Source organism: Lepidochelys olivacea (genome assembly GCF_965140295.1).
Source record: "Lepidochelys olivacea isolate rLepOli2 genome assembly, chromosome: 5".
Classification (NCBI taxonomy): domain Eukaryota; kingdom Metazoa; phylum Chordata; order Testudines; family Cheloniidae; genus Lepidochelys; species Lepidochelys olivacea.
The window spans coordinates 21,692,841-21,711,174 of NC_140415.1; the positions used below are offsets into that span (position 1 = coordinate 21,692,841).

Genomic DNA, 18,334 nt, shown 5'->3' on the forward strand with positions numbered 1-18,334 from the left:
ACTTGGTGATTTGTCCTGTTCACTGAAGGAATCAGGGTGTGTGGTTTAAAAATAGAAAAGAGGGAAATACAGGCTGTATTATGATGCATACGCACAAAGAGGATAAATTAAGGTTGCATGTTTGTTATAAGTGCAATACAATGTTTATTATTATTAAAGAAGGCCAAGGGAGAAAGGGATAAAAAAAGTAGAAGCAATGGACTAGGCTGATTGGTTGTCCATTTCATTTAGAAAACATTGTTTTTATTAATATCCCAAAATTCATTCTCATGAGGGAGAGGGTGTGTGTGTGTGTAGTAGGTGAAACACAATGCACAGGAAGTGAGATTGGAAATTTGGGTGGTAGTCGAGGGGTGTGATCAATGGAGACAACTGAGGGGGAGAAGGAAGATAAAGGATACTGTAGTCTGGAAGGTGGAGATATGGGGTTTTTGAAGGATAATATTTGGAGGAACAAATGATGAGACTAGAAATTTGAAAAGAAGAATGAGGGAGCGAATGTTTGGAGAGGGGGACGTATTTACAGCCTTGTCTGTGTTGGAGGGGATCGGGTGGGAGGATGGGCCTGAGGTACTATGTGGATCGGAGTTCTGCCTCCACAGTTTTGCTGGTAAAATTACTCCATTGGACTCTCTTATGCTTCTGGGACCATTTGGCATGAGAAATGGGGGAAGTATCCTTCCAGCGCCTGTAAAATGGGTTATAATACTTAGAACATTTGCTAATAAAATGAAGAGTCCTCCTTTGAGTGTTTGCAGATGTCCATTCCAATGTAAGTGTGTGTACATCCCCGAGCACAGTTGCTGGAATTTTTCCCTGTAGTGATATCCATCGGGTCAGCTCCAGCACCCTCTGGTGCTGCTCACTCATAGCATTGCTACAAGGGAGCCCTGCCAACCCTGCACTCCTTCAGTTCCTTCTTACTGCCTGTGACGGTTACTGGAACTTCCTCCCAGTGGTTTCCTTCTCTTCTTTAGTGTATATCGTTATCATAGTTCTGTTACTTAGTCAGTTGTTAGTTTTTAATAGTTAGATAGTTTTGGATGCCTCTGTGCTTATTTGGCAAGATTTGTCCACTCCCCGGTGCCAGGACATGCTTTGGTTACCAGGCTTAAAGCCCTGCACTTCTTGCAGCAAGCCGATGCCATTGACTGACCCGCACTCGAGTTGTCTCAAATGCTTAGCGGCATCTCACAGGAAATGCTGCTGCTAGATCTGCACGGACTTCAAACCCCGCACCAAGAAGTACCAGGAAGTGAGGTTGAAGGTCCATCTCATGAAGGCAGCCGCTTCAGAGCCATGCTCAGAATTGGCACCAAGCACCTCAGACAGTGTACCGTTCAGTTCACAGTACTGTTGACTCCATAGCCATTTGCAGCAGCCAGAGACCTGCTTTCACTACCAGTCCTGGTGTTCCTAGAGGTTCTGGCATCAGTACCGCTGAGCGGCAGAGATCTGTCTCCCTGCCTTCACCTGGTACCACTGCCATCCTCTAGGGAAAAGCCCCCTTTCGTAGCCTCTGCTTGGACTTCTCTGTGGTGCTGATCACCAGCACTGAGGAGGTCAGCACTGCCTTGGTCTCCTCACCGCAGTTCATCCCCTTCATCGGAGTCCAAAGTGGGGTCCTACTCTTCCCACTGTTATAGTCACCCACGCTGCTCCCCAGGCCATTCCTACCATGCTGTAGCCCCAAGCGCAGGGGTGCCCCTGAACACTTGGCCCTAGGCGGGCTCCACAGCCAAGCACTGCCACATTGGAGACCAGAGATACCGAGGGTTGGGGCTGCAAAAGGGCACTTCCACACAGACCATGTGTTGGTTCAATCATCATGTCAGTGAATCGAGGACTTGAACTGGGGACGGTGAGCACCAAGTCCAGGTGATGTTGCAAAGGTGAATATACCATGGCCACCCAGGCCTTGAGAGGTCTGAGACCCAGTCTTGTGCATTGCACTGTGTATGTGCATGGTGCCATGTGGCCCAGAAGGCTCATACATTTACGGGCAGTCGTGATCAGATGTGTCTGAAGGGACCTGATCAGGGCTGTGACTGACTGAAACCGATCTTCTGGAAGCAAGGTCTTCACCTGTACGGAGTCGATAACCACCCCAATGAACTCTATCGTTTGTACTAGGATAAGAGTGGATTTCTGCTTGTTTATCAGTAGACCTAATTCCCAGAAGGTTGATTTGGTTGAGATGGATGTAGGATTCCATCTGAGCTCTAGACCGGCCTCTGACTAACCAGTCGTCAAGTTACGGGAATGTGTGAACTCCCCTTTTTCCAAAGATAGTTGCTACTACCACCATCCATTTGGTGAAGTTTTGTGGGGCAGCCAATAGGCCAAACAGAAGAACTGCAAACTGGTAATGAACTAGGTTGAGGACAAATCTTAGGAACTTTCTGTGGCCTTAGAAATTCAGTATGTGGAAGTATGCATCCTTTAGATGAAGGGCAGCATACCAATCCCCTGACTCCAGTGAGGGAATGATGAAGCCAAGGAGATCATGTACAACTTTAAGTTGTTGAGATAGTGGTTGAGACGATGCTGATTTATGATTGGTCTGAGACCACCTTTGGCTTTTGGAATAGAACCCCTTTCCTCTTAGATGATACAAAACCTCTTCCACGGCTCCCACTCGAAGGAGGAACTGGACTTTTTGTTTCAATAGTTGTCCGTGATAAGGGTTCCTGAAGAGGAAAGGGGAGTAGGGGGTTAGGAAGATGAGGCAGACAAAAACTGGAGAATTTTTATTCCACTTCTATTGTGCTTAGTACCCAATGGTCTGAGGTAATGTGGGTCCAGGCATTGAGGAAGTGGGAAAGGTGGTTGGAAAACAAAGGGGAAACCGAGTCCGGTACTGAGGGGACTGAAATGTACTCGAGCGTCTCGTCAAAACGAGCGCTTTGAGCTCCCTGAGTGTCTGAGGGCGGACTGCACTGGCCTTGTTTAGGAGGTCAGAGGAGCGGGGGGGAGGGAGGGGAGGTCTACATTCGAACCCCTTGTTCTTCCTCCTTCAATGGTCTTGTGTGGCTGGCTCAGCAAAATAACGGTCAGTCTGTTGGGGCCTATAATGTTTTCTGGATACCTGTTGGGCATTACAGTTCCAGAGATTTCAGGGTCACCTTGGAATCTTTTAAGTCCATGGAATTTGGTGTCTGTGAGCTCAGAAAAGAGAGAGGACTCTTCAAAGGGGAGCTCTTGGAGGGTTTGCTGTACCTCCTGGAGAAACTCTGAGGACTGCAACCACAAGCTTTTGTGCGTGGTTACAGCCATGGCCATAAATCTAACTGTGGAATCGTCAGCATCCAGGACTGCCTGTAAGGAGGCCCTCGCTATTGTTTCCCCTTCTTCCTTCAATGAAGAGAACTCCTGTCTAGCTTCCTGGGGGAGCAAGTCCTTAAATTTGTGCATCAACTACAACATATTAAAGTCATAGCAGCCAAGCAAAACTTGTTGGTTCGCTATGCAGAGCTCCTATAGATTAGGCTTTCCAGTCAAACAGATTTAAATTCTTTGTGTCTTTCGCCTTGGGTGTGGTGCCTGTTTGACCTTGTCGATCCCCTTTCATTGGTGGCTGCCACTCCCAGGGTACCCTGGGGGAGGGTGCAAAAAAAGAAACTCATACCCTTTGGCTGGTCCAAAGTATTTCCACTCTGTCCATTTTGCCATAGGTGGAAGGAAAGCGGGGGTCTGCCACAATGCTCTAGTCAGGTCCATAATAGCCTTGTTGAGTGGTAGAGCTACCATTGAGGGAACCTTTGCCGACAAAATGTCCAATGGGCTGTGTTTTATCTCCTTGACCAACTCTGCTTGTTTACCTAAGTTTGAGGCCACCTGCTTTAATAAGTCCTGGTAGGCCATGTGGTCATCTTGAGGTGGGGAGACACCTGCTATGCCACCACCTCATCTGGGGAAGAGGAGGAGGCTATGACTGGCTCAGGGGCCTCTATCCCTCCCTCTTGTGTTGACCAAGACTCTCAGGATTTCTTCCTGAGGCTCAGTGCCAGGCTCAGCGCCAAAGTCCAGGTCAGGGGTCTCGTGGCGCGGTACTGGAGATGCCCTACTATCTGAGACCACAGAGTATGAACATCTTGAGATTGTGCCGTGGCCTGGGGGAGACCTCCATGGGTTCCAAAATGGCCTTTGCATGGGCGCCGGTTCCCATGGACCCAGTGGCCAAGTGTTTCACGCAAGATGGTTATCCATTTCCTTAAAGGCCCAGAGAGGGTATACTCCCCAGGTAAAAGAACAGATTCCTCCCTGGGATCTAAACCTTGTCCTGTCCAAACTTACAGGTCCACCCTTTGAGCGGCTAGCAATATGCTTGCTATTGCACCTCTCCTGAAAAGTGGCTGCCTTAGTGGCCGTCACTTCGGCCAGAAGGGCTTTGGAGATCCGGGTCCTCACATCAGAACCGCTGTATACAATCTTCTTTAAGGATAAGGTACAGCTGCATCCACACCCAACTTTCCTTCCAAAGGTGGTCTCAGAATTCCACTGCAGTCAAGCAATCTTTCTGCAAGTATTCTACTCAAAACTGCATGTGAACAGAGGAACAGCACCTACACTCCTTGGATGTTAGACGGGCAAAGGACTAAACTGTTCTGTAGATTGACTCAGCTGTTCGTAACGATAACAGAGAGAACGAAGGGCCTTTCCATCTCCGCCCAGAGGATTTTGTCTTAGATTACCTCATGTATGGCATCCTGCCTCTGGCTAACCTGACTGCTTGTTCCACAAGATCACAGGCTTCTTTGACTGCTTTTCTAGCGCAAGTTCCTATTCAGGACACTGGTCCTTGGTGCACATGTTCTCAGCGCACTATGCCATCACCCAAAAAGCTAGAGATGATGCCAACTTAAGCCTTGCAGTCTTGCAGTCAGCTTGTTCTTGAACTCTGAGCCCACCTGCTGTGCAACTGCTTGTGAGTCACCTGCATTGGAAGGGGCATGTGCGAACACCTGAAGAAGAAAGAACAGTTACTAAACTTTCTGTAATTATTGTTGTTCAAGATGTGTTGCATATGTCCATTCCCAATCCTGTCCTCCATCCCTTTTTATTGGAGTCAGTTGATAAGAAGAAGCCAAAGGGGCGTGGGGTCGGCAGGGCCCCTTATACTGACACTATGAATGCGCAGCATCAGAGGGAACTACAGCCCACCTGGCGGGAACCACTAAGGGGAAAAATTTCCAGTAACTGTGTTCTGGGCATGCACACACCTACCTTGGAATGGACACGTGCAACTCATCTCGAAGAACAATAGTTACAGAAACCTTAAAACAAAGGTGATAATTCAGTTAGAGAGAACATGGGTTGAGAGAGAGGGAGGAATGGGTAACATTCCAAAATGTTTGTACTTTTCTTGCAGGACTGAATTCCAAAATAGCTTAATCACAGACTAGTCACAAAGCATACGTTTCTTATTGCTTCTCAGTCTTGCAATAACAGTATGTACTTGGGTCTCTTAATTTCACACTTTGCTGTACATAGGTGGCCAGTATAATCTCTGCTATTGCTTGAAATTCTAGGATTTGGTTACTGACACAATTTTTCTTAAGTGAATGTATAATCATTCATTGTCTGTCTGATTGGATCTATAGAATGACAGCTCAAGTGCATAGGTTAGTAGGGAAGCAAATAACTTGAAGTTACATGAACTTATGGTTGCACAATGGACTTAACTTGAAGCAATCAAAGGCAAAAAATAGCTGTTAAATATCTGTAATATTTCATTATATTTAAAAACAAATGGTACAGAGGCTAATGTCCACATTGTTCTTTCTAATAGCTCTATTAGTATAATGCAATCTTGCTTTTATTGCAGTTAGCAAACATGTTAAGGTTCATGTTTAGAAGTGCAAGCTGACATGGTTGTTTCTATTGCATTTTATACAGTATGTGAATGTATATGCCAATTAGGGTATGGCCATCCCTGCTATTGGGCCAGTATGTTCTGTCTCTGTTCTCTTCTGGCTAGAAGCTTTACCTGATGTGTTACACAGGAAGTCCTAAGATACATATTTCTAAAGTGTAGAGCTTTGCTCTGTGTGAGGGGGAATTGAGGGTAAAGTGACCTAAGAGAGAAATCCTTTAAATAGCGTACACTTGAAGCTGAAACTCCAAATATGACAAGCTGTGCACCGTCCACTGACATGTCATGCTTAATTTACATGTATACTCCGAATGCCAGATTGCTTAATGAGCAGCCCCCTCAAATTTTTTTATTATACAGCACAGCTGGAAATCTGAGAGCCTGATTATGATCTCTTTTATACAAGGGCTAATTCTATAAAATTGAATAGATTTGCTCTTCCAGATTTATGTTGGTATGAACAAGAACAAGGTTTAGTAGCCATGATAATCTCTCAATACCATTCCTTACACCCCACATCCAGTGGTTGAACAGAGTGAGCTAGAAATTCAGCCAGTGGTGGTAGGTTGGAGACAATAAAAGCAAGATATTGTGAAGGATATTTAGGCCTTGTGGGAGGCCAGAGGCTGAAAGGTGTATTTGGTATGGCTGGATATTGCCCTCCTCCCCACCAGGCAATATTTTACTAAGTCTAACAAAATAGCCTGATTTTCAATTATTGGCTGGTATACTCTGCATTTTTATTAGGTTATTGTGACAGTAAATATTAGATAGTAAATGTTGTGCATTAAACAATCTACAGTTCCATATGAATTAGATGCATTTTTTATTATCAGTGTGATGCTTTAATCTCATTTAAACCAGGGTGATTAGTGTGAATTTAATTACATTTGCGGTAGCTCAGCTATTGATATAATGAGCAGCACAATGTGGAGTTGTTGTTTTTTTCCTTCATCCTACTGTAATATTTCATTTTCAAAGGTAAATTAAAATTCTTGTGTGGTGTAAATTTAGTTGCGTGCCACAGTGATACTATCAAGCAGTTTAGTTAGTTAATTGGATTTCAGATAGTGAAAAGTAGTGGGGATGAAAACATAGAGGATTCAGAAATTCCTTTCAAATAATTTGGACGATCATCTGAATCTGTCTTGTGCATCCTTTCTCCAGTCAGGCCCAGATTCCATCCCATTTGCTGTGTTGCATCCTTGGAAAGATGACATGGAAGGAGTTCAGCAGTCTAGCTACTGCTCTCTTATGGGTTTCTTTCCTTTTCAGGTGGGAGTGAATGGTCCAGTCCCACATTCTGGTGTTGAGTCTGTGTGAGGTTATTCCGCTTCTCTGCTGTGTAGCAGAGTTGTAGCAGGATGCATTAATTGCTTTGTTGGGTCCTACCAATATGCTGCCACTTAAACCATAAAGGGCAGGCTGCAATTGATACCCCAGAGTGAATGGTGATATTGGGAGTTGCACAAGCTTGGTAGGGGGTAGTTCAGGTTCCTGGAGCATACCGGGTTCTCTTCTCCTTCAGCTCCTGTGAGAGTTCTTTCATATACTTTGAGACTTCTCCATACTGCCATGCACATTTTCATAGGAATGAGACTGGGCGGCCCACTGTGCAGCTTTGATTCAATAGGACTCACTAATCCGTCTGCTGGATCACAATAATCTGCCACTTCAAAGTGGCCCTAGATGTTACCCTAACACTTCGCCATCTTTTTCAGGTGGTAAGGCAGGGAAGAATGAAGGGGGCTGTCAGGGTTCCTTCCCTACTCTGAACTCTAGGGTACAGATGTGGGGACCTGCATGAAAGACCCCCTAAGCTTATTTCTACCACCTTAGGTTAAAACTTCCCCAAGGCACAAAGTCTTTGCCCTTGGATTAGGTAAAACACTTCCACCACCAAGTGATTTAACAAATAATCAGGCAAAGGACCACTTGGAGTTCCTATTTCCCCAAAATATCCCCTCAAGCTCTTACACCCACTTTCCTGGGGAGGCTTGAGAATAAACAAGATGAGCACAGACCAGCCTTGGATTTTTAAGACGCCAAAAACCCAATCAGAGTCTTAAAAAACAGAACTTTATTAGAAGAACAAAAAAAGATAAGAAAACAACTCTGTAAGATCAGAATGGAAGATAATCTTACAGGCAGTCAGATTCAAAACATGGAGAATCCCTCTAGGCAAAACCTTAAGTTACAAAAAGACACAAAAACAGGAATACACATTTCCTCCAGCTCAGCGAATTTCACAAGCCAAAACAAAGAAAACCTAAGGCATTTTCTAGCTAGATTACTTACTAAACTTTACAGGAGTTGGAGGGCTTGCATCCTTGATTTGTTCCCGGCAAAGGTATCACACAGACAGAGAAAAGCCTTTTTCCCTGCTCCAGATTTGAAAGTATCTTGTCCCTTCATTGGTCATTTTGGGTCAGGTGCCAGCCAGGTTACCTGAGCTTCTTAACCTTTACAGGTAAAAGGACTTTGCCTCTGGCCAGGAGGGATTTTATAGCACTGTATACAGAAAGGTGGTTACCCTTCCCTTTATATTTATGACAGGGGCATAACATATGGGATTCTAGGGGCAATATTAGGAACGGGTTTACTTTTCTCCTTCCCAAGAGAAGAAATCAGGTAAGGAAAGAGTTTGGAGGCTAGTGGAGCTGTAGCAAGCAGCTGGTCCTGGCTGCATGGGTGAGATTTTTCCCTCAGTGGAGATAAAATTAATATGGAAGGGGAATGGCAGCTGCTTACGACTTTTGTGGGTTCGGGAGTTAGAGATAATGCCTTCTTCCTACAAATTTGGTATAAGCCCAGCTTCACCAGAGAAGGGGATTGGATTCACATAGTGACCCAGGCACTAGTAGAAGACTTCATAATTACCTCAGGCCTGGGAGTAAGATGGACTGGATAGGCCCACGAAATGTTGGAATGCTATAGAATGGAACATCAAAAAGAAGGGGACATGCTGACAGTCTGAAGAGGCTGTGGTCTTAACTCCTCCTTCCCCCACACTCCTCTTGGTTGGTGCCAGTACATGTGTTTTAGGAGATATCTTATGATTCAATAAAATTGTGACCACTTGACCTTATGGCCCCTGCCATTTGCAATAGACCTTTTCCAAAACCCAAAGGTTAGAATTTGGTCAATTACTATTTTAATTCTGAATGAAACATTTATTTCTATTAAATGGGTATGGTGGACCAATGGGAAATTGGATGAAGATCTGCAGAATATAAAACGTTTAAGAATTACTTAGGCAAGTTAGATGTCTTCAAGTCGGCAGGGCCTGACAATGTACATCCTCTAGGTAATACTTAATCCTGCTTCAGTAGGACCACACCCACACACCCACCCACCCACACACACACACACTCTCTCTCTCTCTTTGTGTGTGTGTGTGTGTGTATATATATGTGTGTGTATGTATGTATGTGTATCTCTCTCAGAAATCTAGAACTGGAAGGGACCTGGATAGTCCAATCCCCTGGACTGAAGCAGGACTAAGTATTACCCATATATATATATATATACACACACACACATATACTTTTTTTATCATTTAAGTGCAACAGCTAGAACAGGGGTGGGCAAACTTTTTGGCCCGAGGGCCACATCAGGGTGCGAAACTGTATGGAGGGCTGGGTAGGGAAGGCTGTGCCCTCCAAACAGCCTGCCCCCTCCTGGGACCCCACACCCCAAACCACCCCTCCAGGATCCCACCCCCATCCAACCTCCCCCGCTCCCTGTACCCTGACTGCCCCGACCTATCCACACCCCTACCCCCTGACAGGCCCCCCGGGACTCCCACACCCTATCGAATCCCCCCTGTTCCCCGACCCCTGACTGCCCCAGAACCTCCGCCCCATCCAACTGCTCCCTGACAGCCCCCTGGGACCCGCTACCCAACCCCTGCACCACTGTGTGTGCGCGCCGCCCCCTTACCATGGCGCTCAGAGCGGCAATAGCTCACAGTCCTGCTGCCCGCATCACGGCATGGCTGCAGGAGAGGGGGGGCAGTAGGGGAGGGGCCTGGGGTGAGCCTCCTGGGCCAGGAGCTCAGGAGCTGGGAAGGACGGTCCCGCGGGCCGGATGTGGCCCACAGGCCTTTGTTTGCACACCTCTGAGCTAGAAAGCTGCTCATCTCAGTCATAAAAAATCACCATTAAAGTAACATTATTCTACTGTTACATCTTGGATTCAGGCAAGAGGTGCTCATTTCTTGTTATGTGGAAAAAACAAATGTTCAGTTCATTTTCTGATACTATAATCGGTCTTTAAAATATTTCTGTTTGCACTTGCTTATTTAAATAATGTTAAAATAGGTTTAATACAGAGACTTTTGTCCCAGGAAACAAGTTTTTTACTAGGTGTATTTGAGGCTATTAATTATTTGTGTAATGAGACTAAATGAACAATTCACATTCAATTTGCATCTATTATAGTTGTCAGTAAAATTATAACCCTATTAAATGTGACATCTTCTTTTGCAGTGACCCCTATGTGAAACTTTCTCTGTATGTAGCAGATGAGAACAAAGAACTTGCTCTGGTGCAGACAAAAACTATAAAAAAGGTAGGTGTTGATTCTTACTTGACTGTGTTCTGGAAGTATTGAGAATGCTGGAGCATGTTTCTTCTGTACATGATATTACAGCATTGATGGAAAGATACTGTCTGTGCATGTTTGTATGTATACTGGATAACATTTTCTTTTTTCTAAATCTAACTCTTACAAGCTAGTGCATGCATTTGCCTTTAGCCAAGTGCAGACTCTGAACCATAACTTTATAACCAAAGCTTCTCAGCTGAGATTTGATGTGTTGAATTGCAATGTTGCTTGCTTTTGTAAGATTTATTTAAAAATAATATTAAGCTATCATAAAATATTCTTTAATTGATTGCAGGCATGTGAACAATTGATTGACTATTAACAGAATGGTCTTTCTGAGAGTCTTCTCTCCCAAGTCTTTCTATATCTATTTTAAAATATTTGATATGGGCATTAAAATGCAGGGCAGAATTGTGAGCTACTGAAATTCATTTTTGAATAATCTCTGAAGATATTTTAAAAAATCATTTCCAACTGGTACCAAACCTAAAGGGTTTTTTTTTTTTTTTTTAAATTTCTAGCTTCAGTGAAAAGTGTAGAGAGACACTATTAGCCACAATTTTAGAGGTTACCTGCTTCCTTACAATTAAAGTTGACTGGATGTTATGCAAAAAGGGAAAAAGCAATAATTTTAATAAAGATTAAAAGAAAAGTCATGCCCTAGTATTCTATCCTATTTTATAATAATTATTTAAAACCTTTTTGATGTATTGTCTCCTTTGGTATCATAATTTCACTGATTCTCCCCCCCCCCCCGTCCCCCACTATACAGTTTTTCTAGCTTGACAAGACCTCCCCATTTGTAGAGTAAAAAAGGATACAAGAAAAGAAACTTTAAAACAACAAACAAAAACCTACACCCTCAGTTTCATTTTATCATTACAAATAAAGTAAAATTTAAAAATTGTGAGAACCTCATATTCAAAACATGCAGCACCATGTCAGTACATGAGAGAGACACAGTGGAACAAAGAATACATTGTCTAAGCTGTCTGAAAAGCAAAAGAGTCACCGGGGGCCATGATATTGCTCCCTGTGAATATGTCTAAACTGCAATGTAAGCCCAGAGTTAGCAGAAGTCAAGTTAGCAAACCTTGGGTTTGTTAATCTAAGGCTTGAGTGTTTACACTTATTTGTAACCCCAGGTTAGGAATTGCTGAAGCTGGGGTCCCAACCTGGGGCTCCAGCATCTACACTGCATTATGTGGGCCTGAGTCCAATTTCTCAGACTTCCTAGACCCACCCAAAATGTGGCCACACCAGCCCTTTGTGGTGCAGTGACTGTCCAGAGGACAAAGAACGTTGGCCCATGGGATTGTGGAATACTCTTAGCAGATTTCCAGAGCACGAATCCAGTGGGGCTGCATCTACACTACAAAGCAATAGGGCTTGAACCCTGGGTCCCTGCTTGAATGAGTATTGGACCCTCAACCCCCATGGCATTCTCAGACCCTGGGTTAGCACAGTTTATGTGTTGGTATTGGGGGGGAGAGGGAGGAGGAGAAGGCTTGAGGCTGAGTTAAAATGCTGGCTGTCCATTGCAGTGTAGACATACCTTGTGGGTACAGGGATCTGCTTCCTTGAGCTCTTTGCAGGACCAGGGTCTAAGAGTATGAACTATTAAAAGTAAAAAGAATTGAAATTGAAGGAATTAAAAAAATAAAACCTCAGGTGTTTGCTAATTACACTGATGTGGAAACTCCTTTTTTTTTTTTTTTTTTATAATAGGGTTTTTGATCTTATGTTGTCCACTTTAAAATATATTTTTGGGCTCTACTAACTTTAGTGTCAGAGCCTCTCCAAATCTGTTTTTAGTTTTGGTAAAAGTCCTTAGTGAAAAATTCAGCTCTACTAAGTTGCTACAGTAACAGCACAGAACATAGTATTTTGGGAAATTGTTTTTAAATACCTTTGACATTTATAACAAAATAATATAGGTATGTGGGAAGCTTTCTTTTGATGATGGAGGTTTTTTTTCATAAGTAGGATTCACGTGTCATCCTGCTATCATGGAATTTTTATTTGTACAGTATGCACTCTTATTCTTTTTATATCAATGGAAAATGTGTAAGCGTGGTCTGTGTGGGAAAGTCTTTTTAGTAGAGCCTAGGGTTTGAATTTAAAGAGAGATAGTATGTGTTCTTTCCTTTATTTATATATTGTTGTTCCAGTTGAAGAGTGCCTTTTTTTCAGATTAGTTTATGTTGCTTGGGATGGGATTTAAACTGTATGAATAAAAAAAAAAAAGTCCACTCTTTATACTGGAATAAGAGTTCATTTCTTGATAGATTTTATTTTTTAAATAAAAAAACAGATTTTTAATTTAAATTAAATAACTTTTTTTCCTTTTTATATATCTATTTAAAATTAAATTTTAAATTGATAACTTTTCATCCATTAAAATTATTTAAATAAAAAAATAAGTACATATTTGCTGCTTAAGCTTAAAAGAAAGGCAAACCACTGAACTAGTGGAAGTCACTGGCTAAGCACATGGAAACCACAGTGTACGGAAGTGCAAAATCAGCTTTTGATAGCAGTAGTTTTTTCTGAAGGTTCAGAGAATATTTTCTTCATTCAGTTTATTCAACTAGTTCAGTTAATGGCTCATTCATTCAAAGATAAAAAACTGATTGGGAGTTGAAAAAGCAAGGAAGTTTGTTTTCCTTTTCCAGTTTATAGTAAAAACTAGGGTGAGTTGATGACATCTACTAGTACTAAAATCTTGAAGGACATGGTTACCAGAAACAATAAATTCAGTAACCACAGATGATGATGATGATTATAATTTATTATTATTTTGTATTATCATAGCTAGGGGCCTTATTCATGTCCAGAATATATTTTAATTTTATAATAATCAGTTTTAAATGCAAAACATGTTTTGATAAACTTTTTTTCTTATGTATCCAGCACATTTTAAGGTAATTAACTAATTTTAAAAAATAAATTAATTTATGTTTTTGTTCACTTTAATTGATTTCTAATTTCCATCCAGACAGCTCTTAATACAGATCATGAATAAAAAATTAATGATCTAATAAATAGAAAATGGTGAATGATGCATTTCTTAACATAATAAAAATAAGAAAATGTAATTGCTTAAATAAACATGTATAGATATAAGCATATCCTCCTGGCTAGCAAAAAACAAACAAACCACATTTAATGTAAAGGAGGCTATATTTAGTTGAAAATCAACAAGTTTTAATGGTTACCAGCCAATGAGAATCAACCTTTCTTTAGGAAAATAACTAAAATTTACAAATGCAAAACAAAATTAGTCAGTAATTTAAATCAAGGTTTCCTGTTTTCTGATTTAAGTCATAATTAAAATAGTAGATTTAAATTGCTTTGATTTAAATCAAAAGGAGTACTTGTGGCACCTTAGAGACTAACCAATTTATTTGAGCATAAGCTTTCGTGAGCTACAGCTCACTTCATCGGATGCATGCTGTGGAAAATACAGAAGATGTTTTTATACACACAAACCATGAAAAAATGGGTGATTATCACTACAAAAGGTTTTCTCTCCCCCCACCCCACTCTCCTGCTGGTAATAGCTTATGTAAAGTGATCACTCTCCTTACAATGTGTATGATAATCAAGGTGGGCCATTTCCAGCACAAATCCAAGTTTTCTCCCTCCCCCCCAGTTTTTTTACAACAGAAAAACTTCAAATCCAGACTCCAATGAGAGACTGCTGAACTGGAATTCATTTGCAAATTGGATACAATTAACTTAGGCTTGAATAGAGACTGGGAGTGGCTAAGTCATTATGCAAGGTAACCTATTTCCCTTTGTTTTTTCCTCCCCCCCCCCAGACATTCTTGTTAAACCCTGGATTTGTGCTGGAAATGGCCCACCTTGATTATCATACACACTGTAAGGAGAGTGATCACTTTAGATAAGCTATTACCAACAGGAGAGTGGGGGTGGGGGAGGGGAAACCTGGATTTGTGCTGGAAATGGCCCACCTTGATTATAATACACGTTGTAAGGAGAGTGATCACTTTAGATAAGCTATTACCAACTGGAGAGTGGGTTTGTTGGGGAGGGGTGGTGTGTGGGGGGGGGAGAAAATTCCCTACCCCATTAAGCCAGGAGTTCTGTGTTCCCCACAATCCCCCATCATGTCAGGGACTCGTCCCCCATTCTTCATTTCTTCCTATTTTCCACCCCACCATTTGTTTTTCTGTCTGGGAGATAGATCATTCAGGATGTCAACATTTAAAAACTATTGGGAGGATGGGCAGAGCTGAGATGGAGGTATTGCTATGCTGGAAGGTGCTGATCAGATGCCAAGAGCTCCATGTGTTCCTCTTTTTACTTCTCCTGCTTTTCCAGTTTTCACCAAAACCATGAGGATTCTGCCCATTGATGCTTAGAACATTCCCTGAAATTTTGGAATTAAGTGGATAAAGCATTCAGAAGCTATTGCATTACATAGACAGAGAAATACTATTGAGTTAAGTGCAAGACCTCACTTCCCTCTGCCAACTAGAACAAAAGCCCTCACTCTGAGTGGGATTGTTGTCCCTCACAACAATGGAAATATTGAAACAGTGACACGTATTTCTTTAACTTGTTTTAAAAAATGGCATGGTAGACTTAGGAAGCTTAAAAACAAGTATTTCGCATGGCAATAAAACAAATCACTGCAGTTTTCCTTGAAATGTGCTGAGACATAGGATTGTTTAGTATGCTTTGATACTTGGTGTTGAGCCTGTGATTAAGGACAGCTTGTGGTCTGTATATACAATTTTATATAGCCTCAGGTCCGTGTTCGGCTTTTTGGGAGAATTAACTTTCTGAGCTGTATGGAGCAGGGATGATCAATAATAAGGGTGGAGAGAGCCGGGGGAGAGGGGCAGGGGGCAAGGATGTGTGTGTTTGTGTGTGTGAGAAAATCGTTTGACATTAAAATGAGCTGAATGGGCACTTCAGATTATTCTTTTTCAAAAACTGAATGACACATATTGCTAATATTCTTATTACTAATCTGTTCATTTTGATAATTTTATACTTGGTCTCCTTTTAGGTTGTAAGCTAATTGCATATTCTACTCAAATCATTAATACAAAATTGTGGTGCTCCATAGCCTTTATTTGGGAAACTGGGGGAAAAGAGCCCTAAGCAAATTCAACAAAAACAAATGTTACCTTTTTGCAGTCTAGAGCCATAACTTTCTTTGGAGCACTAAACTCATCCTTGTATTTAAAAACTGGTCATTTTGCTTACTTTGGTTTATATTATAAAACATTTCATTAAGATTAGTCTTCCTTACAATCTCTCTGCATAGATCCTCAATCATATCCCTTCTACTGATAGATTCCTATTTATAGTTAACATCTATTTCTGGATCATCCAGCTGAAATACCCTCCCATGCTCAGTTTGCTTGGTAGATGAGTTTAAAATCATTTGACAGCAATGTTTTTATGCTTGGTGGTTGTTGCTATGAAATATTAAGGTTGTTTTTTATTGACTTTTAACAAAGATTTTCACATGCATGCACTTGTAAGTGGCTGCAAATATACTGGCAGCTGCAATAGACTTGAAATCAATTATTGTTTACATTAAAAAATTAATTTCTTTTACAGACACTGAATCCAAAATGGAATGAAGAATTTTATTTTAGAGTAAGTTTTTTCTTTACTTGTAATAAATCATTTAACTACAAATAGATTAGTAAAATTAAACACACCACATTGTAAAGGGGTGGGAAGGAGCTTATTCTCTTTAGTATTTTACCCTTTAAATATTTCTTGTGTATTTCAAAGAAAAATCACTTGAACTGATGTAGTTACTCCCTAATATCTGTTCTAAAGGATGGAATAAAACATAGGATTTGCCATATGGTTTAATGTATGAAACGGTTGTTGCACAATTTGATAATGGTTCTTTTTATACATGCTTTGAGTTTATGTATGTAGAAAATGTAATATGTTTCACTCAAACATGCATTTTTAGCATATCATGTTTGCTGTGGTATTAAACTGGTAATGTAGTGGCAAATAACCAGAAATTCTTCCTAGGGCTATATGATAGCCCAGCATAACTAGATGAAAGAGACTAAGTAAGTGTTTCATGGTTAAAGATCTTGAAAGTTGAGCGAGCATGACAAAAAGTAGTGAAGTGCAAACAGAAAAGGAGAATTGAAAGAGCAATTTTTGGCAAGTAGCATAAAAGCAAAGAGAAAATATCAAATTTATTTTATTTTTGTAACTTTTTAAACTGGTCATATCATGTTAGCAATGTTAATAAACTGCACTTAACATCTTGTGCTTTTCTATTATAAGTAGTAGTTGACATTTTCATCATAAGATGTTAAATATTCACAAAATGTGAAATAATAGGCTCAAAATAAAAAAATACTCTGAATTAAATGTAATGTATTTATGGAATATAAATAGCTAGTATGAAAAACATCTTTGATCTTCAATTATTACAAAGAGCTTTCAAGGAGCAGTTACTTAACTTCTGTCCAGTTGTAGTTTTTACAAGAATAGGTTAGGTAAAATTTCAACAGTTTAAATTTAATCTTCAGAACAGCTGTTTGAGAACAGGGAAAGGCATTGTGGATTTGTTAAAATGGTAATATCCTGTCAAAATGCATTTTAGCTGTTGACCATTGTGCTAATTTGGTAATTTACAACAGAATATTTGTTAATATCTAATTTGGGGAGATTATAAATGCTTTAAAATGTGAATTCCATTAAAATAGCTTTTTACAGGGTGAAATTTAATAGATTTTTATCTCTAAAACAATCTTCCGAGAGATAGCTATTTTGATTCCTATAATCTACTACAGAAGGCACTTGAATCTGTTTCTTTGAGTAATGCAGAATCTCTAGGAATCGTCTTGGCACTAAACTCAGTATGACTGGCCCCAGCTTTTTCCATTTCAGTTACAACAAGGTTTGATATATGCAAGCTTCTCATTAGTAGAACATTCATCTGGTCATGTTACACTTTCACATATTAAGTTTGACATTTCTGATTCTTGGGATTCCCTGTTAAAGGCTACAAGAAAAATGTCTTCAAAGCAAGTAGCAAATCAAAATGTTCATCCATTGTCAGAACTAGGTGTTACTAGTTGCATCATTAGTATTTATTCCCAGTTAACCTACTTTGCTAAACATAATTTTGAGTACATATCAGTAATTTATCATATGGTTCCAGTTACCAAAAAACCCAAAGCATTAAAAGCCCAGGAAATATTGTGTTAAGAATAAACTTAAAAGGAATCCAAACATCAAGGCACCCAAACAACCTTAACTCTGTCCCTGTAGTGATGTGCTGGAGGGGAAGAAGCAATCTTTGGCTCTATCTTCTCTGACAAAAAAAGGTAGTTTTTACCACCAGGTAAACTAGGTGACGTCAACACTATCCTCCCCTTCACAGCCCTGTGACTGACCTCACTTAGTTTACCTTATGGTGTCTTGTCTCCACTTTGTATTTACTGCAGTCTCTTGGAGCCACAGCACTGAGTTTTCAACACAAGGTAAACTAGAGGAGGTCAGTCACAGGGCAGTGGGGGGAGGAGAGTGTTGACTTTGGCCTAGTTTGCCTCATTGTAAACACTGTAAGTGCCTTGTCTCCACTTAAGGTTTTACAATGAGATAACTATCACCTCTTAAAAAGAAAAGGAGTACTTGTGGCACCTTAGAGACTAACCAATTTATTTGAGCATAAGTGAGCTGTAGCTCACGAAAGCTCACGCTCAAATAAATTGGTTAGTCTCTAAGGTGCCACAAGTACTTCTTTACTTTTTGCGAATACAGACTAACAGGGCTGTTACTCTGAAACCTGTTATCACCTCTTAGTTAACTCGCTGCCAATAAAACAAC

At 40.9% G+C, this 18,334-nt stretch overlaps 1 protein-coding gene across 4 annotated transcripts in view; it reads left to right on the forward strand.

The window, feature by feature from the left end:
- Nucleotides 1-18,334, forward strand: part of NEDD4L (NEDD4 like E3 ubiquitin protein ligase) — a 374,946-nt gene that overhangs the window by 156,705 nt on the left and 199,907 nt on the right. For all 4 annotated transcript variants that reach the window (XM_084629494.1, XM_084629492.1, XM_084629493.1 and 1 more), the window contains 2 exons: nt 10,366-10,447; nt 16,085-16,123. Coding sequence is in view for 2 of the 4 variants with exons in the window: in XM_084629492.1 (XP_084485618.1) it covers nt 10,366-10,447; nt 16,085-16,123 (121 nt within the window). In the remaining 2 variants the exon portion in view is untranslated. The remainder of the gene's footprint in view (nt 1-10,365; nt 10,448-16,084; nt 16,124-18,334) is intronic.